We start from the raw sequence: 26,375 nt of genomic DNA on the forward strand, positions 1-26,375 counted from the left end.
CAGTGATCCTGTTGCCAGCAGGAATCACTGTAAAATAAAAAACCTAAGCTAAACTCTCTAAGCAGCTCTTTATGAGAGCCACCTAGAATTGCACCCTTCTCGGCCGGGCACAAAAATCTAACTGGAGTCTGGAGGAGGGTCATAGGGGGAGGAGCCAGTACACACCACCTGACCTGTAAAAGCTTTACTTTTGTGCCCTGTCTCCTGCGGAGCCGCTATTCCCCATGGTCCTTTCAGGAACCCCAGCATCCACTAGGACGATAGAGAAATGAACAATGGTGTAGATAGTTTTTTAAAAAAGGGGTAACAAAATTTAATACATTACACTCACAAATTAAAAACATGTACAAGGCATATCTACCACACAGTGGGTATCCCTGACACCGATAGGAAAACAGAAGGTCCCGGTTGATGGAAAAAGCAATGGACCAAATCCGGATAGATCCACGTGCTGACCAGGGACAGAGTTTCTGACTGGTTCAGGTTCCAAACTGGTGATTCCTACAGTAGCTTAACACGTTTCAGACCATCGCTGGGTCTTCATCAGAAGCATGATGGTCTGAAACGCGTTAAGCTACTGTAGGAACCACCAGTTTGGAACCTGAACCAGTCGGAGACTCTGTCCCTGGTCAGCACGTGGATCTATCCTGAACCCCTGTCACGCCTACAAAGCGAAGGTGTCACGTCAAAGTTTTCTAAAACGGTACAAGGTGCCGACCCTCCCCAAACACCTCAGCATGTCAACCATGCTGCAGCTGTCAGAGGGCTGCGAGCGATATCGCAAGACTCATTCTGCGCCTGTGCAGACCCCACACCATCAGATTTGTACATTAACCATCAGGTTTATACATACAAGCAGGGAATGCAGGTATAGAGCAGGATCACCACAATAAACATGCACTAAGGGTCTCATTCAGACCTGATCGTTGCTGTGCGTTTTCGCACAGCGGGCGATTATCGATTGACTGCGCAAGCAACGCAATGCGCACCCGCATCGTCATACAGGCATCGCCAAACAGCGACAAGCTGGCACGAAAAATTCCAATCGCACAGCCATTCGCAAGTTGATTGATAGAAGGAGGCCGTTTGTGGGTGATAACTGGCCGTTTTCTGGGAGTGTCCGGAAAAACGCAGGCGTTCCCAAGCGTTTTCAGGGAGGGTGTGTGACGCGAGCTCCGGCCCCGATCAACCTGTTCTTTTTGCACTGTAGGAGTAAGTACTGGGCTGCGCACAGACTGCACACACTGGAAAAATCATTAGATGGTGAGTAAGGTGCCAACGGATTTGCAGCTGTCCACCGACTAAGAAACATTTTTCGCACGGCGTACACATACGATCGGGGCAAATTTACACTCCCCTTGGGCAGCGACTACCTGAATGCAGGACAGCAAAATTAGCAGCACAGCGATCGGGTCTGAATTAGGCCCTAAGTGTAACAGAGTACTTGCAGGAGATCAGGCACTTAGCGTAACAGAGCAGAACAGGAGATACAGGGACAGAGCAGAAGTGACTGGAACCTGAAACCAGAGAAATATTTAGAAGAGAGTTGTTCTGGCCAAGGTGGTCATTCCGAGTTGTTCGCTAGCTGCTTTTAGCAGCATTGCACACGCTAGGTCGCCACCCTCTGGGAGTGTATCTTAGCATAGCAGAATAGCAAACGAAAGATTAGCAGAACTGCTACTAAATAATTCCCTGCAGTTTCTGAGTAGCTCCAGACCTACTCCTAGTGTAACACTGTAAGGGTGCAAGGTGCAGTTTTTTTGGGGAATATGGCAGCACGCAGCAGCTGAGGAACAACACAAGTCCAGTTTCTGATACAACTGGCCCCAGCCAGTTTTATTGTACAGAAAATAAAACAAACGCCAAAAGAAAATACCTTGCCTGTCCGGCACTAACTAAACACAAGATGTTCCTAACTATCACTAAAACAAAAAACACAGAGTTCTCCAGCAAACACTGTATAGCTCACTTGTATCAGGAAGCGTGTTTCTCTCACAGAGATCCTGCAGTCTTCCCAGGCAGTCTGCACACCCTAATCAGGCCAGCAGCTCTATAACACTCTTACACAGCTGAAAGCCTGATTAGCCTTCTGTGAGGCCAAAGACCCAAACTGGGCCCAATGTCTGGAACTTGCCCCATCTCTCTTTCAGGGCCCTTACCCAGCTTTTCCAACAAACTGAAAAGGTTCTAACAAAACAAAACATATTCCTAGAAGTTTTCATTTTTCTAATACATGTAAGACAAGAACCTGGGACAAACATACCTGCCCTCAAACACTATCCCAGTGTTCTTGTCACATTTCCCCCTCCCCTGTTTCGACCTAGGGGCCGGAACACTTGCAGCCCCCAAACAGAAGATGCGGGACAATGCATCTGCGTTGGCCAATTGTGTACCCGGTCTATTTCGACAGTAAACTTAAAATCCTGCAACGCTAGAAACCATCTAGTTACACGAGCATTCTTGCCTCTATTTACATACATCCATTTTAAAGGGGCATGATCCGTCACTAGTCTGAATTGTCTACCCAAGAGGTAATATCTCAAGGTATCTAGTGCCCACTTAATGGCCAAAGCCTCCTTTTCCACAATGGCATACCTTTTTTCATGCTCATTGAGTTTCCTACTCAAATAAATGATAGGGTGTTCGTCCCCATCTCTGGTTTGGGACAGCACAGCCCCTATCCCTACCTCTGAGGCATCTGTCTGTACCACAAATTCTTTTGAAAAATCTGGTGTTATCAATACCGGTTGTGAACACAAAGCCACTTTTAATGCTTGGAACGCTTTTTCTGCATCAGGGTTCCATTTCACCATATTTGACTGCTTCCCTTTGGTAAGGTCTGACAACGGCACCGCTGTGGTCGCAAAATTGGGAATAAACCGTCTATAGTACCCAGTTATTCCCAAAAAAAGCCCTTACCTGGTTTTTATTCACTGGACGAGGCCAGTTTTGAATAGCATCAATTTTATTCAATTGGGGCCTAATTAGACCTCTGCCTATGGTGAAGCCCAAGTATTTGACCTCCTCCATTGCGAGGCAGCACTTCTTTGGGTTAGCAGTTAACCCTGCCTCTCTGATTGAGTCCAGTACTGCTTGTACTTTAACCAAATGGGACCCCCAGTCTGTACTGTGAATTACCACATCATCCAAATAGGCAGCTGCATATTTTCTATGGGGCCTCAAAATTTTATCCATCGCCCGTTGAAAGGTTGCTGGAGCCCCATGCAACCCAAAGGGTAACATCTTATACTGGTACAGTCCCTCCGGAACCGAAAAGGCTGTTTTTTCTTTTGCGCTATCAGATAAAGGTATTTGCCAGTAACCTTTGGTCAGGTCCAACGTGGTGAGAAACCTGGCTGTTCCCAGCCTTTCTATAAGCTCATCCACACGGGGCATGGGGTACGCGTCAAACTTGGACACCTCATTTACCTTACGAAAGTCATTACAGAAGCGTATGCTACCGTCGGGCTTCGGGATGAGAACTATGGGGCTGGACCACTCACTGTTAGATTCCTCTATGACTCCAAGTTCTAACATGGTTTTAACTTCTTTAGTAACAGCTTCTTGCTGAGCTTCAGGAATCCTATATGGCTTTAAATGAACCCTGACCCCTGGTTCTGTGTCGTTCGGCCAGGCAGCTCTGAAAATATCTCCCTATTTTGGATGAGAAATTCTTTAACCTGATTGTTCTGGTCAGCTGATAATGTCTCTGACACCTTTACTGCGGGAAGCAACCGAGGTGAAGACACCGAAGGGCAAGGCTCCGCTGATAGAGACAACCTATCTTTCCAGGGTTTGATTAAGTTAACATGGTAGATTTGTTCGGGTTCTCTCTTTCCTGGCTGGTATACTTTGTAATTAGCCTCATTCACTTTTTCCCTAATCTCAAATGGACCCTGCCATTAAGCTAGGAATTTGCTTTCCACAGTGGCTACCAAAAGAAGAACTCTATCTCCAGGACCAAATTCCCGTCTCTTGGCACTCCGGTTATATACCCTCTGTTGAGCACTTTGGGCCTGTTCCATGTGCTCTCTGACAATAGGTACCACGGCTGCAAGCCTATCCTGCATTTGTGATACATGTTCAATAACGCTTCTATAAGGAGTGGGCTGTCCTTCCCACGTCTCTTTGGCAATGTCCAACAGCCCTCTGGGGTGTCTACCATACAACAAATCAAATGGAGAAAACCCCTTAGAGGACTGAGGAACTTCTCTGATGGCCATTAACAAGTAGGGCAACAAACAATCCCAGTTTTCCCCATCTTTCTCAACAACCTTTTTTAACATACTTTTTAATGTTTTATTAAACCTTTCCACCAACCCGTCTGTTTGGGGATGGTAGATGGACGTCCTGAGGTGAGTGACCTTAAATAATTTGCACAATTCCTTCATGATCCTTGACATAAATGGAGTACCTTGGTCAGTCAAAATTTCTTTTGGTATTCCCACTCTACTAAAAACCTGCACCAGCTCCCTAGCTATTGCCTTGGTTGTGATAGTGCGTAAAGGGACAGCCTCAGGATATCGAGTGGCATAGTCCATAATTACCAGGATATACTGATGGCCCCGAGCAGACTTTAACAAGGGCCCCACGAGATCCATGGCTATTCTGTCAAACGGGACCTCTATAATAGGCATGGGAACTAGTGGGCTCCTGAAATGGGGTCTAGGGGCATGATACTGGCATTCAGGACAGGAAGAACAATATTCAGACACTTCTTTATAAACCCCTGGCCAAAAGAACCTTTGTAAAACTCTTTCAGTGGTTTTTTCTGCCCCTAAATGTCCTGCGGTAACGTGACTATGAGCTAAACCTAGTACCGTTCTCAGATAAGGCTGGGGAACTACCAGCTGTTCCACCACATTCTCACCCCTTTTGACAATGTGGTACAAGAGCTCATTACAGATGGCCATGTGGGGATACGTAACCCTGTCACCTGGTACCACAGGTTCCCCATTAACAACCTTAATATTCTCCCTAGCCTTTATTAAGGTAGGATCCTTTAACTGTTCAGACGCAAACAGATCCTTCTTTACCTCCAGGTCAGGCACGCTTTCAGTTCTAACTACTATGACTCTGTTCCCAGCAAGAGGGTCCTCACTGGACTCCCCATCTGTCACTTCCCCAGCCAAACTAGCAAAAGGCAAAGGGTCAGAAAGTTCCGAAGACACACGTACATCCATAAAATCACCGGTATTATCAACTGGCTCATTAAGTCTCACATCTGTTGATAACCGTGATTCCCACAGTTTCCAAAAATGAGGAAAATCCCTCCCTATTATGGCCTCATGCACCAAGGTGGGGACCAGTCCTACTTTAACAATTGCTGACCCACAACAAGTTTCTATATTGACTTCAGCAGTGACATAATGTTGGGTATCCCCATGTATGCAAGTTACCCCAATAGGTATTTGCTGGACCTTTAAGGGGTTCACTAACCCAGCTTTCACAAGGGTAACTAAACTTCCTGAATCTAGCAAGGCCTCTACCCGGTTACCCTCTAAGAACACATCACACATTTGTTTTTCCAGCTCAGGTGAAGGTACCACAGTACAGGCTAACCTAGCAAAGAAAGACATTCTGCGACATTCAAAGGCAGCATCACATTGCATGGGTTCTTGCGTGACTGGGCAATTGGCAATTACATGACCTGGCATACCACACCTAAAACATTTAACCACACGATTATCAACCCGTTTGGGCAGCATAGACCGTTCTAGCCCCATTGGCCTGTCTCCAGGGCCAGTGTTTACAGTCTCTCCAGCCTTGCGTTCTCTTATCCGCCCAGCAACATTTTCCCAAGGAACAGTCTTACCAGTCTTTACTGAAGGGCGCTGTCGAGGATCTATGGGTTGCTGGGTGGTCATCAGTAGTTCCTCTGCTGCCAAATACCTCTCTACCATGTCCACTAATTGGTCAGCAGTACCCGGGTTTCCATGGCTCACCCACTTGCGCAGGACCATGGGCAAAGATCTCAAGTAGCGGTCCATGACGACTCTTTCAACCATCTGGGGACCAGTTAATGTCTCTGGCTGTAACCACTTTTTTGTTAGCTGAATAAGGTCGTGCATCTGGGAGCGAGGAGGCTTCTCCATGGCGTACACCCACCGGTGCACCCGTTGTGCTCGTACTGACTCCCAGGCGGGTCAGGATCTCAGTCTTTAGTTTATCATAGTCCCGAGCCTCAGCAGGGCTGAAATCAAAGTACGCTTTTTGGGGCTCACCTGACAGGAAAGGTGCCAGCAGACTGGCCCACTGTGCTTTCGGCCAGTTCTCACGCTCGGCAGTCCTTTCAAACGTGGTCAGGTAGGCCTCCACATCATCAGCCTCTGTCATTTTCTGCAGGAAGTGACTGTCCCGTATAGAACTAGAGCTGGTCGGAGCACTGACGGCCACATCTCCAATCCGGGCTGCAAGGCTCTGCACCACTTCTGTTAAGGCCTCTCTATCCTGACGCTGTTGCCTGTAAAGTTCGTCAACAGCTGCCTGCTGTTGTCTCCTATTTTCCTCCATTGCCACCTGCTGCTGTCTGTTGGCCTCCTGCTGAGCCGCTGTAGCTTGCAGCAAGGCTTTAAGCAGTTCCTCCATGTCGACAGATTTTTCAGGCGGCTTTGTAGCTGCTTTCACCCAGGACATATCAAACCCTCAGGGGTGAGTCTCAGCAACTTCACACTGGGCTGTATCTGCATAAACCACCGTTTTCTGCAGGCCTCATAAAGCTGCTGCTTTCACTTATGCGCAGAACGGACTGCTCGCATTCTCCACCAAGTTGTAACACTGTAAGGGCGCAAGGTGCCGTTTCCTGGGGTATATGGCAGCACGCAGCAGCTGAGGAACAACACAAGTCCAGTTTCTGGTACAACTGGCCCCAGCCAGTTTTATTGTACAGAAAATAAAACAAACACCAAAAGAAAATACCTTGCCTGTCCGGCACTAACTAAACACAAGATGTTCCTAACTATCACTAAAACAAAAAACACAGAGTTCTCCAGCAAACACTGTATAGCTCACTTGTATCAGGAAGCGTGTTTCTCTCACAGAGATCCTGCAGTCTTCCCAGGCAGTCTGCACACCCTAATCAGGCCAGCAGCTCTATAACACTCTTACACAGCTGAAAGCCTGATTAGCCTTCTGTGAGGCCAAAGACCCAAACTGGGCCCAATGTCTGGAACTTGCCCCATCTCTCTTTCAGGGCCCTTACCCAGCTTTTCCAACAAACTGAAAAGGTTCTAACAAAACAAAACATATTCCTAGAAGTTTTCATTTTTCTAATACATGTAAGACAAGAACCTGGGACAAACATACCTGCCCTCAAACACTATCCCAGTGTTCTTGTCACAACTGCTACTAAATAATTCCCTGCAGTTTCTGAGTAGCTCCAGACCTACTCCTAGATTGCGATCAGCTCAGTCCGTTTAGTTCCCTGCATTCGGCCAGACACTCCCGCGTTTTTCCCTGACACGCCTGCGTATTTTAGCACACTCCCGGAAAACGCTCAGTTACCACCCATAAACGCCCCTTTCCTGTCAATCACTCATCGATCAGCAGTGCGACTGAAAAGCGCCACACGAACACCAGCAAATCTACTAAGTTTTTAGTTAAATAACTGAGCGCATGCGTGCTGCGTACCATGCGCATGCGCATTTAGCACCAAATCACAGCATAGCGAAAATCGGCAACGAGTGAACAACTCGGAATGACCACCCATGAGTAGATCACTGGAGCAGGTGTAAGTGCAACTCTGGATCAGACTGGACTAGGAATCCAACATGCATCCAGACAGTGTGTGTATAACAGACAGACAGCACTCCAGGAACGCTGTGCATGGGCAGGAGACGTGCAGGCATTCATGATGTGATAACACAAGACAGGATAAGTAGTGTGTCATTTGGGACATTCCTGTACATTAATGCCGATGTCCATGTATTTATGTAAATCAACAATAGCCTTATATTAGTGCATATCAATGTCCTCTCCCATTAACACTTCCCTATACTCAATCCTTATAATTTTTTTTTTTCCCCCTTTCTCTTTTTACAGTTCTTTACAATCTGTACCTGGTTAGAAAATAGATCAGGAATAAGGTGTATTCAAAGGTTTCAGTTGGCAATCTCAGTGGAATATCCTTTTCTTTACAATGGGAGGATAATTTTAGCCAATCCTGGCAAAGCATCACAGAGGCCAGCAAATAAGGGAAAACTCTACCTTTAATGTGGCAGTTTCCCCTTTTATAGCTGAAGGGCCTAGAGCAGATGATACATTTGCATATCCCCATGTATAAGGTGGCTATAAGAAACTCTCATCTGGGAGCAGGCCCGGTATAGTTAAAGTACTGACTGAACCAGTACCTGAATCATCTATGAGATCTTGGTGACAGATGTAATGCATCTGAGGCCAATTAGCCACCGTGTGCCCCCAATCATGGCAGAACATACAAACAGACTGACAGCTAAGCTGCAACTGCACCAGACTCGGGGGTCTATTCATGAAGCAGTGAAAAGTCTGGAGAAGTGAGCCAGTTGAGAAGTTGCCCATAGCAACCAATCAGCATTGAAATAACATTTATAATTTGCATACTATACAATTGTACGGAACAGCTGATTGGTTGCCATGGGCAACTTCTCCACTAATTTTACTGCTTCATGAATAGACACCTCGGTCTTGACTTCGAACCACATGGGACAGGACCTCTTCAACTGACCTAATTGACAGAAACGCTGTCGCAGAGAGGACCCAGGAACTGGCAGTCGTGATGCACCGGATCCAGGAGTTGACCTGGAGTTACAGAGGCATATGATGGCTTCCCAACAATAGTTAACAACCTCTGCTGATCCACTTAATAGGAAACAAAGAATCTCCCAGTGCTGGTTGTCAACCTCCTTGTCCACTGTCTGAGCATTCACCATCAAACGACTCACCATGGTCAGTTCCGCCACGAGATGAATCTTGACCCAGTATTGGTAGCAGAGGTGGAAGTGTTCCAGGACAATCAGCTCCATTCATTTTTCAGGTGTATTATGTGTCGGTTGCACCCACTTACTCAATCTTTGTGCCAAGGCCTGTGGCCTGACAGTAGAATCATAACACTCAGGGCAGTACCTATGTTGATTCTGGATCCAAAACTATACGGTAACATAAGGCAGACTTTATTTTATCATAGTCTGACTACTCCTCAACAGGCAGGGCTGTACATGCTAGCAGTGCCTCTTCTGACAGTATCGGAACATCTCTCATTGCACAGATAACAGTTTGTGACCACACATTCAAAAGTTGTTAGAAAGACATTACAATAATCACCCAATCTCATATTAGGCATAGTGGATGCCATAGCTGGTTATCAACTGCCCCTTCCACTCCGGCCTTCAAGGCTTTTACCTCTTCCTGATGCACAGCTATCTCATCCTAAAAGAGTGTCAGTAAACCATTTGATTGGTCTCAAAGGTGTAAATAAAAGCTCTACCACATTATTAACTAGTCACAGGAGCACACTGTGTCAGCAGTAACAAGGCAGTGTTATACTATCATTTAGCAGTATTGCAGCATAATATTATAGCATAGCAGTATGACAACATAGCAGGATTACAGCACACCACATGGAGGTTCACAAGTGTATGTCCTTCCTCTATCATAAAACAAATATAATTCAATTAGCAGGCTTTAAATAGGTATTAAATCATCAAGTACTGTATGAGTGAGGGATGGAGTCACCAACTGAATCCTAGGAGATTATACTGTTCCTCGCATGAGACAGTCTGTCATTCTGCTACACAGACAAACACTGTACCGATATAATGTATGTGTTAAAAACAATTAGGAATAGATTATAAGCTACAAATATTTATTAGGATCATTCATAATGTCGTGTATACGTAATTGAAAAAAAAGTAGATTTATAGTAAGACTTACCATTGTTAAATCTCTTTCTGTGTGGTACACTGGTTTCCACAGGGAATAACATTGGGGTGTAGAGTTGGATCTTGATACGAGGCACCGACAGGCTAAAAGCTTTGACTGTTCCCAGGATGCACTGCACCGCCTCATCTATAGCCCCGCCTCCAGGCACTAGAGCTCAGTTTTGTTAACCAGTCCAATGCAGTAGCAGGTAAGAGACGGTAGATGTTAGTCACATAGATCCACATTCTTATGACAGGAGAAGGGACTAGCGGCTAATGCCATACAAACCTAAAGAAGCTAAGTGCGTCAAGCTGGGCGCTCTGTGGAAACCAGTGTACCTCGCAGAAAGATTTAACAATGGTAAGTCTTACCATAAATCTCCTTTTCTGCAGCGGGGTACACTGGTATTCCACAGGGAATAACATCGGGGATGTCCTAAAACAGTTCCTCATGGGAGGGGATGCACTGTAGCGGGCACAAGAACCCGGCGTCCAAAGGAAGCATCCTGGGAGGCGGAAGTATCAAAGGCATAGAACCTGATGAACGTGTTCACCGAGGACCACGTAGCCGCCTTGCACAATTGTTCAGCGGACGCGCCACGGCGGGCCGCCCAAGAAGGTCCAACAGACCTAGTTGAATGGGCCTTGATAGCAGCAGGAGCTGGGAGTCCAGCCTGCGCATAAGCTTGTGCAATCACCATTCTAATCCATCTGGCCAAGGTCTGCTTATTTGCAGGCCAGCCACGTTTGTGAAAACCAAAAAAGTACAGAAAGAAAATCTGACCTCCTGATAGAGGCAGTTCTTTCTACATACAGTATACAGTGGGGCAAAAAAGAATTTGGACAGCCACCTATTGTGCAAGTTGACCCACTTAAAAAGATGAGAGGTCTGTAATTTCCATCATAGGTATGCTTCAACTGTGAGAGACAGAATCTGAATAAAACAAAAAAATAAAAATCATATAGTGTGATTTCCTGTTTTTAACAATTTACTTGTATGTTCTTGTGGAAAATAAATATTTGGACACCTACCAAGCAACAAGCTTTCTGGCTCTCACAGACCTGTTACTTCTTCTTTTTCATGAAGCTCTTCTATCCTCAACTCGTTACCTGTATTAATGGCACCTGTTTGAACTGGTTATCTGTATAAAAGACACCTGTCCACACCCTCAAACAGTCAGACTGCTAACTCTCCACCATGGCCAAGACCAGAGAGCAGTCTAAGGACACCAGGAACAAAATTGTAGAGCTGCACAAGGTTGGAATGAGCTACTCGACAATAGGCAAGCAGCTTGGTGAGAAGAGATCAACTGTTGGCGCAATTATTAAAAAATGGAAGAAATACAAGATCACTGACAATCTCCCTCGACCTGGGGCTCCATGCAAGATCTCACCTTGTGGGGTATCAATGATCTTGAGAACGGTGAGGAATCAGCCCAGAACTACACGGGGGGACCTGGTCAATGACCTCAAGAGAGCTGGGACAACAGTCACAAAGGTTACCATTAGTACTACGTTGTCATGGATTGAAATCCTGCAACGCCCGAAAGGTCTCCCTGCTTAAGCCAGCACACGTCCAGGCCCGTCTAAAGTTTGCCAGTGACTATCTGGATAATCCAGAGGAGGATTGGGAAAATGTAATGTAGTCAGATGAGAGCAAAATCAAACTTTTTGGTATAAACTTCACTCGCCGTGGCATCCCAAGAACACCATACCCACTGTGAAGCATGGGGGTGGAAACATCATGCTTTGGGGCTGCTTTTCTGCAAAGGGGACAGGACGACTGATCCGTATTAAGGAGAGGATGAATGGGGCCATGTATCGTGAGATTTTGGGCAAAAACCTCCTTCCCTCAGTAAGAGCATTGAAGATGGAACGTGGCTGGGTCTTCCAGCATGACAATGACCCCAAACACACCACCTGGGCAACTAAGGAGTGGCTCCGTAAGAAGCATTTCAAGGTCCTGGGGTGGCCTAGCCAGTCTCCAGGCCTCAACCCAATAGAAAATCTGTGGAGGGAGTTGAAAACCCGTGTTGCCTGGCGACAGCCCCAAAACATGACATATCTAGAGAAGATCTGCATGGAAGAGTTTGCCAAAATACCTGCTACAGTGTGTGCAAACCTGGTCAAGAACTACAGGAAACGTTTGACCTCTGTAATTGCCAACCGAGGTTATATTACAAAGTATTGAGTTTAACTTTTTGATTGTCCAAATATTTATTTTCTGCAAGAATATACAAATAAATTGTTTAAAAATCATACAATGTGATTTCCTGTTTTTTTTCTTCCAGATTCTGTCTCTCATAGTTGAAGTGTACCTATTATGGAAATTACAGGCCTCTCTCATCTTCTTAAGTGGGTTAACTTGCACAATCGGTGGCTGTCCAAATAGTTTTTTGCCCCACTGTGGGTGTCATTCCGAGTTGTTCGCTCGTTGCCGATTTTCGTTATACTGCGATTAGTCGCTAACTGCGCATGCGCAAGGCACGCAGAGCGCATGCACTTAGTTATTTTACTATAAACTTAGCTGTTTTGCTGTAGCGTCTGCGGCGCTTTTCAGTCGCACTGGTGTTCGGTAAATGATTGACAGGAAAGGGGCGTTTCTGGGCGGCAACTTAGCTTTTTCCCGGTGTTGGCTAAAAAATGCAGGCGTGTCAGGGAAAAACGCGGGAGTGTCTGGAGAAACGGGGGAGTGGCTGGCCGAACGTAGGGCGTTTGTGACGTCAAACCAGGAACGAAATGGGCTGAGCTGATTGCAGTGTAGGAGTAAGTCTCGAGCTACTCAGAAACTGCTAAGAATTTTCTATTTGCAATTCTGCTAATCTTTCGTTCGCAATTCTGCTATGCTAAGATACACTCCCAGAGGGCGGCGGCCTAGCGTGTGCAATGCTGCTAAAATCAGCTAGCGAGCGAAGAACTCGGAATGACCCCCTGTATACGGAGAGCCCGTACCACATCCAAAGACTGCTCTTTGGAGGACAAACCAGGAGAGATAAAGGCCGGAACCACAATCTCTTGGTTAAGGTGGAAAGATGACACCAACTTAGGTAGATAACCAGGGCGGGTTCGAAGAACTGCCCGGTCACGGTGAAAAATCAGAAAGGGTGGACGACAGTACAAAGCGCCTACGTCTGACACCCTCCTAGCAGAGGCAACAGCAAACAGTAAATTACTTTAAGTGTAAGGCATTTAAGGTCCACAGACTCAAGAGGTTCAAATGGAGACTCTTGAAGAGCATTAAGAACAACATACAGATCCCATGGAGCCACAGGAGGGACATAGGTGAATGTATGAACGTCAGGAATAGTTACAATTTTGCGCTGAAACCACACCGACAAGGCAGAAATGTGAACCTTGAGGGAGACCAGACGAAGTCCTAAATCCAGGCCTTGTTGCAAAAAAGCCAGAAGTCTGGAAATACTAAACTTGTATGCATCATAATTCTTAGCAGCACACCAGGTGAAGCAAGAATTCCAGACCCTATAATAAATCCGTGCAGAAGCCGGTTTGCGGGCCTTCAACATAGTTTGAATAACAGCCTCAGAAAATCCTTTGGCCCTCAGGAGTGAAGCTTCAAGAGCCACGCCGTCAAAGCCAGTCTTGCCAGGTCCTGGTAAACACAAAGGCCCTGAACGAGGAGGTCTGGGATTTGAGGAAGTAGAAGAGGTCGCTCGATTGAGAGACCCTGCAGGTCTGAGAACCAATGCAGTCTGGGACACGCTGGAGCGACTAGAAGCAGTATTCCTCCTTATTGCTTGAACTTCTGTAGTACCCTGGGCAGGAGTGACACTGGAGGGAACACGTATGGCAGCCAAAAGTTCCATGGAGTTTCCAGAACGTCCACGAACGCTGCTTGAGGATCCTTGTCCTTGCTGCGAAGACCGGAACCTTGTGATTGTGTCGAGACGCCATGAGGTCTACATCTGGTAGACCCTACTTGTCCACAAGGAGTTGGAAGACCTCCGGATGAAGACTTCACTCTCCGGCGTGTACGTCCTGATAACTGAGGAAGTCTGCTTCCCAGTTCAGGACCCATGGAATGAACACTGCCGATATTGCTGGCAGATGGCGTTCCGCCCATTGAAGAATTTTTGACACTTCCATCATTGCCATGCGGCTTTGAGTGCCGCCTTGATGATTTATGTACGCCACCGTGTTGGTGTTGTCTGATTGTACTTGAACAGGCCTGTTCTGTACGAAAGGAACTGAACACTGCCCGCAATTCCAAAATGTTCATCGGGAGGAGAGATTCCTCCCTGGTCCATCGACCCTGGAGAGAGTGTTGCTCCAACACCGCGCCCCAACCCCGCAGACTGGCATCTGTCGTTAGGAGGACCCAGTTGGAGATCCAGAAGGGACGACCCCTGTTCAACTGTTGGTCCTGTAGCCACCAGCTCAGTGACAGACAAACCTCCGGAGTCAAGGAGATCATTTGAGACCTGATCCGATGGGGCAGGCCGTCCCACTTGGAAAGGATTAACCTCTGCAGAGGGCGGGAATTAAATTGAGCGTACTCTACCATGTCGAAAGCCGACACCATGAGGCCTAGTACTTGCATCGCCGAGTGTATCGACACTCTTGGGCGAGAGAGGAAGTATCTGATCCTGTCCTGAAGTTTCAGGACTTTCTCTGGAGACAGAAACAATCTCTGGCTGTGTGTGTCCAACAGTGCCCCCAGGTGCACCATGCTCCAAGCAGGTACCAGCAATGAGCCATCCGTGGGCTTGTAGGAATTGGACCGTCAGTTCCAGATGACTGAGAACATCTTGGGAGTTCGCCAGGATCAGCAAGTCGTCCAGATGTGGCAGGATCCTGATTCCCGGACAGCGGAGAAGGGCCATCATCACAGCCATGACCTTGGTGAAGATCCGAGGGGCTGTGGCCAGTCAAAATGGCAGAGCCTGGAACTAATAATGGAGGTTTCCAATAGCAAACCGCAGATATTGTTAATGTGATACGGCAATAGGTATATACAGGTAAGCATCCTGTATGTCCAGGGATACCATATAGTCGTCGGGTTCCATGGCCAGTACAATAAAGCGTAGTTTCCATACGGAATTTGGACACTCTCACAAAATTGTTCAATGCTTTGAGGTTGAGTATAGGCCGGAAGGATCCATTTGGCTTCGGAACTAGAAACAGGGTCGAATAGTATAGCCTGCCACTCTGGGACAGAGGCACCGGCACTACCACTCCGGTGTCCAGGAGGGATTGCACAGCCAAGTGTAGAGCTTGTGCTTTCAACGGATCTGAAGAGATAACCGTCGAGCAGAACTGGCGAGGGGGGACGTCTCTTGAAAGAGACTGCATACCCGTGAGAGACAACTTCCCACACCCAGGGATCCGAAGTGGTCTTTAACCAGGCCTGGGCGAACTGCAGAAGTTGGCCTCCCACCCTGGGGTCCCCCGGGGGGAGGCTCGCCCCATCATGCAGAATTGTCTTGTTTGGAAGCAGGCTGACGGGTGGCCCAGGATTGCTTTGCTTTGGGCTTAGTGGTTTTGGAAGTACAAGCCTGTCTCGGGTACGCCTGACCCTTTGCTTTACCTGGAGGTCGAAAGGAACGAAAAGTGGTACTCTTTGCCTTCAGTGCAGAATGATTAGTACTTGGGAGAATCGCAGTCCTTCGCAGTCACCAAGTCAGTCACAATCTTATTCAGATCTTCCCCAAAAAGGACGTCTCTCTTAAAAGGGAGCACCTCCAAGGTGTTTCTGGAGTCTAGGTCCACCTTCCATGACCTCAACCACAGAATTCGGCGAGCCAGTATAGACGTAGAAGACGCCTTGGCTGCCATTATACCTGCCTCAGAGGCCGCCTCCTGAATATAGTGGGAGGCTGTGGTAATAGGAGACAGATATTGTCTGGCAGTGTCAGAAATATCCTGAGGCAGCTCATCCTCAAATGCCTGAACCCATGCTTCAATTCCTTTTGCGGCCCAGGAGGCTGCCATAGTGGGTCTATTTACACCACTGGTAATAGAGTAAATAGACTTCTTTCATCCCTCCACACGCTTTTCTGTTGGTTTCTTCAGTGCGGTGACAGTAGATGACAAAATAAGATGGGCGACATGCGAGTCCACTGGCGGTGGAGTTTCCCACTTGTTACTCAACTCCGCAGGGATAGGATAACGAGCTAGCATCTTTTTAAACTCTTTATTTATTCAACAAGAGCCAAATGGACATATATAAACATATGCAGATAGCAATAATCAGATAGCTCTCAATTTTCCAAGAAAACCCCCCATAACAAATACAAAACATAACACAACTCAAAAATAAAAAAAAGAAAGAGTCAGAGGAAAAAAGAGGGGGGTGGGGGGGGGGGGCAAGGCGAAAATAAGAAAAGGGAAAGCAAGGGAGGACACTTACTGGCGTCACAGTGTTCAGTAGTAGCTTATAAGAAAGACAATGGGGGAAGCTGGGGGGAGTTCCCGAGGGCAAATCGTCAAAGGTTCAAGAGAGTTGGATTGAAGGGGGTGCTGTATCTAGACTAGGACAGGGCTATGATGTTGACAGCCAGGGGTCCCAGACTACATTAAATTTATGGGGGCAGTCATGGAGATAGTACGTAATCTTCTCCATATTAGCAATAAACCAGACATAGTTAGTTAGTTAGTGCGTGAAAGCTAGCATCTTTTTACACAGGGAAAATTTCTTTCCTGGAGATGACCAGGATTCCTGACATATGTCAATTAAATGGTCAGAATGTGGTAAGACTATTTTAGTAACCTCCTGATGTTTGAACTTATCAGGTTTCTTAGACGCAGTAGTGGGATCGATCTCATCATCAGTTTGGAGAATCAGCTTAAAAAACCTCCACTAGGCATCATCCTGGGTTGTAGATTCCTCATCAGAAGCGACAGAATTATCGGAAATATTAGTGGATTGTGAGGAAGAAATGGCCCGCTTAGATGACTCCTTGACCCCAGAGGGGCGTGGGTAGACTTTTGTCTAACCAAAGATTGATTTAATTGTTGTAACTGGGTAGACAGAGTGTCCGCCCAGGGCGGATTAACTAGGTGGATAATATGTGGCTGCAATGGCACAGGAGGTCCCACAGGGGGCATAAGACATGTCACAAGCATATTCAGCATACTTGAGAACGCTGCCCAAGGTGGTCCCTGATTGGCCACAGGCTGACTGTTTATATGCAGAATAATGCTAATTCTAGATTTGAAAGAATATGGTCCTACTGGCTTGATTCTCCATATGCGGCACCAGATGTTCCTATAGTATTCCTGTGATTATATGCTCAGTTCGGAACATATAGCCTTGGTCTCTCTGGTTATATTTTCTTTGATATTGGATGTTAAGGTTCACGTCAGCAAGTTGGGATCTACAGATCACCTTAGGTTAGTTTATATTGATGAGAGTATAATAATACACGTACACTTCTTCCTTATTGATCCATTTATTGCATCACAGATTCAATATTTTTATGACTTTTTTTATGTTCACTGAATATTCCAACAATTGACTGTATACAGCTTTTCCCCTTATGTGACACTGTTTACATTTTGTATGTATGTGTTTCTCTTTATTTTTTCAATAAAAAAAAATGACTATTAAATTTTTTTTTTTACATATAGATATGCATGTATATAGATATGACAATGCACAGTAGATACTGGATGTATATCACAGAATACCTGTACTAAATATTCAGGTAGCAGTACACTTGTTCTTAACTAACACTGTCTAAAATGACATGTAGAATACTTAAGTGCCTGTAAATGCACAGCGCTGATGAGACAGGCGGCTTTACAGAGGAGACAATGCCCTGCAGTTCCGGAGATCAGCCGCAGCTACTTGTAAAGATGGCGCCAAAATCTCTGTCAGGAAGTGAGGGAGAGTGAAATGCAGCTCCAGGGCGGGAACACCAGCAATAGATGGCGCCCGGAGCTGGGGGAGGGGCTACAGGTCAGCACCTTATCCCCTATGCTGGTTCTCACCACCGGGTACTGTGGAGCCTATGTAAAATGGATTTTAGTAAATCCGACCTGTGCTCTCTGCCCTGGTGGATATAGTGGGGTCCCTGTGCAGTAGAGTGTCCACGCCAGCGGCGCGGTCCGTCTCCTGGGACTGCGACCGGACCACGATTTACCGGATGGTCCCACCTGGGGGACCCTCTTACCTCCTCCCTGATGTGCAGCCACGCAATCCAGGAGAGTGTCAGCGGTGGTGTGCCTGAAGACCGGTGCGCCTTAGCTGCAAGTACCCGGGAACCCGGCCGCGGGATTATGCAGCGCTGCTGGGGAGGTGATGGAGCCGCAGCACAGTGTCAGAATGACATAAACAGTAGTGCGGCCCTTGAATCTTCTCAAAAAGCTCTTTTCAGGACTGTCTAGCACAGCCCCACCTGTTAGTGCACCAACTTACAAACTGAGCTCCAGTGCCCGGAGGCAGGGTTATAGACGAGGCAGTGCAGTGCATCCTGGGAACAGTCAAAGCCTGTTGGTGCCTCGGATCAAGATCCAACTCTGCACCCCGATGTATTCCCTGAGGAATCCTAGTGTACCCCGCTGCAGAAAATGTATTTAGCGCCTTGTGCTCTCAGAAAAGTAAGCATTACTGTACTGGGATAGTAGGTGGGTCCACTCAATGCCATAGCAAGCATATAAGGCATAATAAGCGCACAACTGGCTTTGCGAAGGATTAATATAAACATCCAGTATTGCAGGAGTTAATTTTCCTTTATATCAGGATGGGTAACATTTCAGCCAATCTTAGAACACAAAAATATTTGCAATCAGTTACGGTCACCCTTTTAAATATCAATGAGCTTAAATTATCACCACATAATAATATTAAATGAAATGCCCATCCCCTACTCAGAGCACTGCCTCACTTCTTCAAACCTCTCTAATATCTGTGCAGCTAATCTGCATACCATCCTGTTCCCAGGTCACCTGTTGGACACATGGGCATCAATCCAATTAGGTGTGAGTTTGTATCATGAAACTAGCATACACTGCGGCAATGCGCATACTCGAGAAATGCAAGATCCAGTTACAAATTCCAATTCACAGTACCTGCAGAGAGGTTGCGCAACTTTTCAACAAGCAACCTGGGAGACGTGTATAAAAAAGTAGGCTGCCAGTGGCAACAACAAAAGTACTGGAGGTTTTCAAAAGTTATTAATGGTGGAAAAATTATAACAAGTTTTTCATAAAATAAAAGTCAGTCTAGCATTTTGGTTTACAAAAATATATATAAAAAATGTATGTACAGTAATCTTTCAGTGTTTTAATACCATTTTGTAAATAGTTGGTATAAAAACTTTTAGCTCTTATTTACAAGTTGAAAAAACCCTCTACCTTCAGTCAATGGATATCACACACAAAGCTGTCCCACCTCATATAACCCATTATTGAGCTTTCCAGAGAAATTCACCTGAAAATTGACATGTCTTTTGGCCAAATCATGCTACAGTAAGTAAATCTCTCCAAGTGCATGATTATTCACTGGGAGGAGTGCGCAAGACTTTGTGCACTGTGGGGGTAATTCCAAGTTGATCGCAGCAGGAATTTTTTTTAGCATTTGGCCAAAACCATGTGCACTGCAGGGGGGGGCAGATAGAACATTTGCAGAGAGAGTTAGATTTGGGTGGGTTTTATTGTTTCTGTGCAGGGTAAATACTGGCTGCTTTATTTTTACACTGCAATTTAGATTGCAGATTGAACACACCACACCCAAATCTATCTCTCTCTGCACATGTTAAATCTGCCTCCCCTGCAGTGCACATGGTTTTGCCCAATTGCTAACAGAATTCCTGCTGCGATCAACTTGGAATTACCCCGTGTCCCAACATGTTTACCTTGAATAAAGATTTTCTCTACCTTTTCACATGGTCACATGGCTGCAGACACACAAAAATAGGATTTTGGTACCTACCGGTAAATCCTTTTCTCCTAGTCCGTAGAGGATGCTGGGGACTCCAAAAGGACCATGGGGTATAGACGGGATCCGGAGGAGCTTGGGCACACTGAAAAGACTTTAACTGGGTGTGAACTGGCTCCTCCCTCTATGCCCCTCCTCCAGACCTCAGTTATAGGAACTGTGCCCAGGAGAGAGTGACATTTCGAGGAAAGGATTTTTGTTTAAAGTAAGGGCTACAACATATCAGCCCACACCACAAACATACCGTACAACCGGAGTAACAGTAAACCAGATAACAGTATGAATTAACAACAGCAACAAGCTGAAACCAATAAATACACAACCCGTGTATAAACTAATTTAACCCGCAAGAATACACTGCAAGTAAAAGTCCGCACTGGGATGGGCGCCCAGCATCCTCTACGGACTAGGAGAAAAGGATTTATCGGTAGGTACCAAAATCCTATTTTCTCTTACGTCCTAGAGGATGCTGGGGACTCCAAAAGGACCATGGGGTCTATACCAAAGCTCCAGACCGGGCGGGAGAGTGCGGACGACTCTGCAGCACCGATTGAGCAAACATGAGGTCCTCCTCAGCTAGGGTGTCAAACTTGTAAAACTTAGCAAAAGTGTTTGAACCCGACCAGGTAGCTGCTCGGCAAAGCTGAAGTGCAGAGACCCCTCGGGCAGCCGCCCAAGATGAGCCCACCTTCCTGGTAGAGTGGGCCTTTACTGACTTTGGCACCGGTAGGCCAGCCGAAGAATGAGCTTGCTGAATCGTACTACAAATCCAGCGTGCAATAGTCTGTTTCGAAGCAGGATGACCAATCTTGTTGGAAGCATACAGGACAAACAGCGCCTCTGTCTTCCTGGCAACAGCCGTTCTGGCGACGTAGATTTTTAAAGCTCTCACAACATCCAGAGACTTTGGAACTGCCACAGCATCCGTATCGACGGGTACTACAATAGGTTGGTTAATGTGGAACGAAGAAACCACCTTCGGCAGAAATGTTGACGAGTCCTTAATTCCGCTCTATCCGAATGGAAAATCAAGTACGGACTCTTATGAGATAAGGTCGCCAACTCTGACACTCGCCTGGCAGATGCCAGAGCCAACAGCATGACTACCTTCCAAGTGAGAAACTTTAACTCAACCTTACGCAAAGGTTCAAACCAGGAAGACATAAGAAACTGCAAGACCACCTCAAGATCCCATGGTGCCACAGGGGGCACAAACGGAGGATGGATATGCATCACTCCTTTCACAGAAGTCTGAACCTCTGGGAGGACAGCCAATTATTTTTGAAAGAAAATAGATAGAGCCGAAATCTGCACTTTGATGGAGCCTAATTTCAGGCCTGCACCGACGCCTGCCTGCAAAAAATGGAGAAACCGACCTAAGTGGAATTCTTCCGCAGGAGCCGTGTTAGTCTCATACCACGAAACAAACTTTATCCAAATACGGTGATAATGTTTCGCCGTGACCTCCTTCCTAGCCTTAAGGAGAGTGGGAATGACCTCCCCGGGAATACCTTTTCGAGCTAAGATTTGGCGCTCAACTTCCATGCCGTCAAACGCAGCCGCGGTAAGTCTGGAAACACGCATGGTCCCTGCAATAACAGGTCCTCTCTTAGAGGAAGCAGCCAAGGATCTTCCACAAGTAATTCCTGAAGATCCGGATACCAGGCCCTTCTTGGCCAATCTGGAACGACGAGAATCACCTGAACCCTTGCTCGTCGAATGATTCCCAGTACCTTTGGAATGAGAGGAAGTGGAGGGAACAATTACACCGACTGGAACATCCACGGAGTCACCAGGGCGTCCACTGCACTTGCTTGGGGGTCCCTTGACCTGGAACAATACCTCGGAAGCTTCTTGTTGAGGCGAGACGCCATCATGTCGATCAGCGGAATTCCCCAACGCTTCGTCACCTCTGCAAATACCTCTTGGTGAAGAGCCCACTCTCCCGGATGGAGATCGTGTCTGCTGAGGAAATCTGCTTCCCAGTTGTCCACTCCCGGAAGGAAGACTGCTGACAGGGCGCTCACGTGTTGTTCTGCCCAGCGAAGGATTCTTGTGGCCTCCGCCATAGCCGCCCTGCTCCTTGTTCCGCCTTGACGGTTTATATGCACCACCGCTGTGATGTTGTCCGACTGTACAAGGACAGGACGACCCTGAAGTAGGCTTCTTGCTTGTAGCAGGCCGTTGTAAATGGCTCTTAACTCGAGCACATTTATGTGGAGACAAGCTTCCTGAAGCGACCATTTCCCCTGGAAATTTCTTCCTTGGGTGACTGCGCCCCAGCCTCTGAGATTTGCATCTGTTGTCAGTAGTACCCAGTCCTGGATACCGAACCGGCGCCCTCCTAGGAAGTGAGAACTTTGTAGCCACCACAGGAGAGAAATCCTGGCCCTGGGAGATAGACTTATCTTCCGGTGCATGTGCAGGTGAGACCCGGACCATTTGCTCAGCAGGTCCCACTGAAATACCTGGGCATGAAACCTGCCAAATGGAATGGCTTCGTACGCCGCAACCATCTTCCCCAGAACCCGAGTATCATGAGATCGTCCAAGTACGGGATAATGGTAACCCCTTGCTTGCGAAGGAGAACCATCATTTCCGCCATGACCTTGGTGAAAATCCTCGGGGCCGTGGAAAGCCCAAACGGCAAAGTCTGAAATTGGTAATGAGAATCCTGTATCGCAAACCTGAGAAAGGCTTGATGCGGAGGATATATCGGGACGTGTAAGTAGGCATCCTTTATGTCGACTGACACCATAAAATCCCCCCCTTCTAGGCTGGAAATCACAGCTCGAAGAGATTCCATCTTGAACTTGAAAACTTTCAAGTATGGATTGAGGGATTTTAGGTTCAGAATCGGTCTGACCGAACCGTCCGGTTTCGGTACAACAAAGAGGCTCGAGTAGAACCCCTCCCCCGTTGGGACGGGGGAACGGGAACAATGACCCTCTGTTGACACAACTTTTGTACTGCTGCCAGCACCACCTCCCTGTCCGGAAGAGACACTGGTAAGGCCGAAATGAAAAACCGGTGAGGGGGCACCTCCTGAAACTCCAGCTTGTATCCCTGAGATACAGTCTCTAGGACCCAAGGATCCAGACCTGACTGAAGTTCCGCAGACGGCCCCCCACCGGTCCGGACTCCCCCAGGGAAGCCCCAGTGTCATGCGGTGGACTTGGTAGAGGCAGGGGAGGACTTTTGGTCCTGGGCGCCTGACACTGCAGACGACTTCCTTCCCCTTCCTCTACCTTTTGAAGCGAGGAAGGACAAAACTTTTCCACGCCTGTATTTATTTGGACGAAAGGACTGCATCTGCTGCTGTGGTGCCTGTTTCTGTTGTGTGGGAACATAGGGAAGAAAAGACGACTTACCCGCAGTCGCGGTAGAGACCAGGTCACCCAAGCCGTCCCCAAACAAGACATTACCTTTGAAGGGTAGAGCTTCCATAGCTCTCTTGGAGTCGGCATCAGCATTCCATTGATGGATCCACAGCGCCCTCCTGGCCGAGATCGCCATGGCATTGGCTCTTGATCCCAAGAGACCAACATCCCTCGCCGCGTCATTCAGGTAATCTGCAGCGTCCTTGATATAACCAAGAGTCAAAAAAACATTATCTTTATCAAGGTTATCCATATCAGCAGCTAAATTCTCAGCCCATTTAGCAATAGCACTACCGACGCCACCGCAGGTCTGAGCAATGCACCCGTATTAGCGAAAATGGACTTCAGAGACGTCTCCAGCTTGCAATCCGCCGGATCTTTGAGAGCTGCCGTGTCTGGAGACGGAAGCGCCACCTTCTTAGATAAACGAGATAGAGCTTTGTCAACATTCGGAGACGCCTCCCATTTTTCCCTGTCATCAGAGGGGAAAGGATACGCCATGTAAATTCTCTTGGGAATCTGCCACCTCTTGTCCGGCGACTCCCAAGCCTTTTCACAAAGAGTATTCATTTCATGAGAGGGGGGAAACTTCACCTCAGGTTTTTTCCCTTTGAACAAACAAATCCTTGTTTCCTGCACCACAGGTTCATCAGAAATGCGTAAAACATCTTTTATAGCCGCAATCATGTACTGAAAACTCTTAACTAATCATGGATGTAAAGCAGCCTCAGTGAAATCGACCTCGGAATCAGAATCCGTGTCGGTATCAGTATCTACCACTTGGGTAAACGGCCGCTTTTGCGACCCCGATGGGGTCTGCACCTGAGACAAAGCATCCTCCATGGATTTCCTCCACACCTGTGTCTGCGACTCTGATCTATCTAACCTCTTTGATAAAGAAGCCACATTTGTATTAAGTGTACTTAACAATGTGAGTAAATCAGGTGTCGGCTGTGCCGACAGAGCCAATTCCAGACCAGCATCTGCTCCCCCAGTAACCTCCTCCGGGGAAAAACATTCAGCCTCAGACATGCCGACACTGAGTATCGACACACCGACACACACAATGCCTCAGCTAGGGGACAGGCCCACAAGGAAGCCTGGATAGAGGAACACGGAGGGAGTATGCCAGCTCACACCCCAGCGCCCATATATCACACCAAATAATATATGTAAAAAGCGCTGCTTCAAAAACAATAAATATGCACCATAAAACTGTGCCCCCCCCCCCCCCCCGATTAGCTCCCCGTTACTTGTTAGCGGAGCTTTTGGAGGTCCCGGGCCAGCGTCTCATGCAGCCGCGTGTATGAGGGAAAATTGCGCTGGTGAGCCGCGCGGCTAAGCTCCTCCCCTTCCCGGCGCGCTTCAGCCCGCTAAATTTGAAAACTGAAAATGCCGGCGGGGGTTTGAAAAACGGTGCAGAGGCACAGAAAAGCCTTCTGCCGGTATCCCAGACCTCAGTAACTGCTGTCCAGGGCGCCCCCGCAGCGCCCTGCACCCTGTAAGCGCCGTTGGTAAAGTGTGTGGGAGCATGGAGCGCAGCGCTACCGCTGCGCTGTACCTCCGTTACGGAAGTCTTCTGCCGTCACTGAAGTCTTCTGCCTTCTGCATACTCACCCGTCTTCTTTCTTCTGGCTTCTGTGAGGGGGGTGACGGCGCGGCTCCGGGAACAAGCAGCTAGGCGCACCAAGTGATCGAACCCTCTGGAGCTAATGGTGTCCAGTAGCCTAAGAAGCAGAGCCCATAAACTAAGAAGAAGTAGGTCTGCTTCTCTCCCCTCAGTCCCTCGCTGCAGGGAGCCTGTAGCCAGCAGGTCTCCCTGAAAATAGAAAACCTAACAAAAGTCTTTTCTAGAGAAACTCAGGAGAGCTCCCCTAGTGAGTGTCCAGTCAGTCCTGGGCACAAAGTCTAACTGAGGTCTGGAGGAGGGGCATAGAGGGAGGAGCCAGTTCACACCCAGTTAAAGTCTTTTCAGTGTGCCCAAGCTCCTGCGGATCCAGTCTATACCCCATGGTCCTTTTGAAGTCCCCAGCATCCTCTAGGACGTAAGAGAATAGAAATTCTCCTTTAAAAAAGCAACGCCAGTTTGGAATTGGATTGAAAATAAACTTTGCAGTGCGAGTTCGCCATAAGAATGGCTTGCAGGAGCCAACTCGCACCTAACTGGATTGACCCCATAGTGGCATCACTGGGTTCTCCTCAGTTTCTCCCTGAGCTGCTGTCCCCTCCACATGCAGGTTTGTACTGAGACCCCAGACAGGTAACTTACCCTATCTTTTATATCTTGTGGGGGAGGCTACTACATGTCCAGGCCTGTACAAGTGGCCAACTAGAGCCACCTAGTTTGCGGTCATCACAGAACATTTTCAGCAGATATCATATAGTTACTTACTGAAGCTGTGACCAACAAGCCATGAAGCTTTCCTTTAGATCCGAGTTCGGAGAAAAATTAGCTTTTTCACATGGAGTAAGCTGTGACCACTTCTTGCACGCATAGTTCTGCCAATCCAACACTGGAAGCTCCATCAAGAACTGAGTGACGCCTGTAGCTGTATATCAGGAAACATTGAAATACAAGAAAAAAATTAATTGAATCAGTTTTGAAACCAATCTGCTCAATGCTGGTAAACGATACATAAAAACTCATTAAAAACTGTCCTATGTGTTGTTCTATTTTTTGACTAAGTGCATGAAATATTAATGAAATACTGTAATTGTATTTCTTTGCTGTCAATCCCAACTCAAGATATGCTGATTTTACAGCCCTTACATGCTCAGGTCTCATCGAAAGACTGACTTATTGGGGATTGCCCAAAGTACAGACGGAGAATAGCAGATAATTTCTGGCTTCACCCAAGAGCTAATCAGCACCCTGCACTGTAAAAAGACAGACTGCTTTCTAACTTCCACTCTGAGAAGAAAGTGAAAAGCTGTATTATTAATAACAAAATGTTCTCCAACATTTATAGATGTAACGAGATCAGCCAATTGTCAAGAGCAGTGAGCTGTGCTTCCTGAGACTGCTTCCTTCAATGATGTCAGCTTGAAGAATTCCTAATCACCAGCCTTCGTACTGGTAAAAGTTAGCCTTAATGCATTCTGTCAAACAGTTCTTTAATTAAAAATACAAGAAAAAGAAATGTGTATATGAATGATTGTGTACAAACACACTATACCTTCCATCTATGTGTGACGTCTGATTGT

At 47.0% G+C, this 26,375-nt stretch overlaps 1 protein-coding gene across 5 annotated transcripts in view; it reads right to left on the bottom strand.

Annotated features, from left to right (window-relative positions):
• Positions 1 to 26,375, bottom strand: part of SMYD4 (SET and MYND domain containing 4) — a 164,296-nt gene that overhangs the window by 73,467 nt on the left and 64,454 nt on the right. For all 5 annotated transcript variants that reach the window (XM_063956111.1, XM_063956110.1, XM_063956112.1 and 2 more), the window contains exon 2: positions 25,564 to 25,720. In XM_063956111.1, the coding sequence (XP_063812181.1) occupies positions 25,564 to 25,697 (134 nt within the window). In that variant the 5' untranslated portion in view covers positions 25,698 to 25,720. The remainder of the gene's footprint in view (positions 1 to 25,563; positions 25,721 to 26,375) is intronic.

Source organism: Pseudophryne corroboree, chromosome 2 (genome assembly GCF_028390025.1).
Source record: "Pseudophryne corroboree isolate aPseCor3 chromosome 2, aPseCor3.hap2, whole genome shotgun sequence".
Taxonomy (NCBI): domain Eukaryota; kingdom Metazoa; phylum Chordata; class Amphibia; order Anura; family Myobatrachidae; genus Pseudophryne; species Pseudophryne corroboree.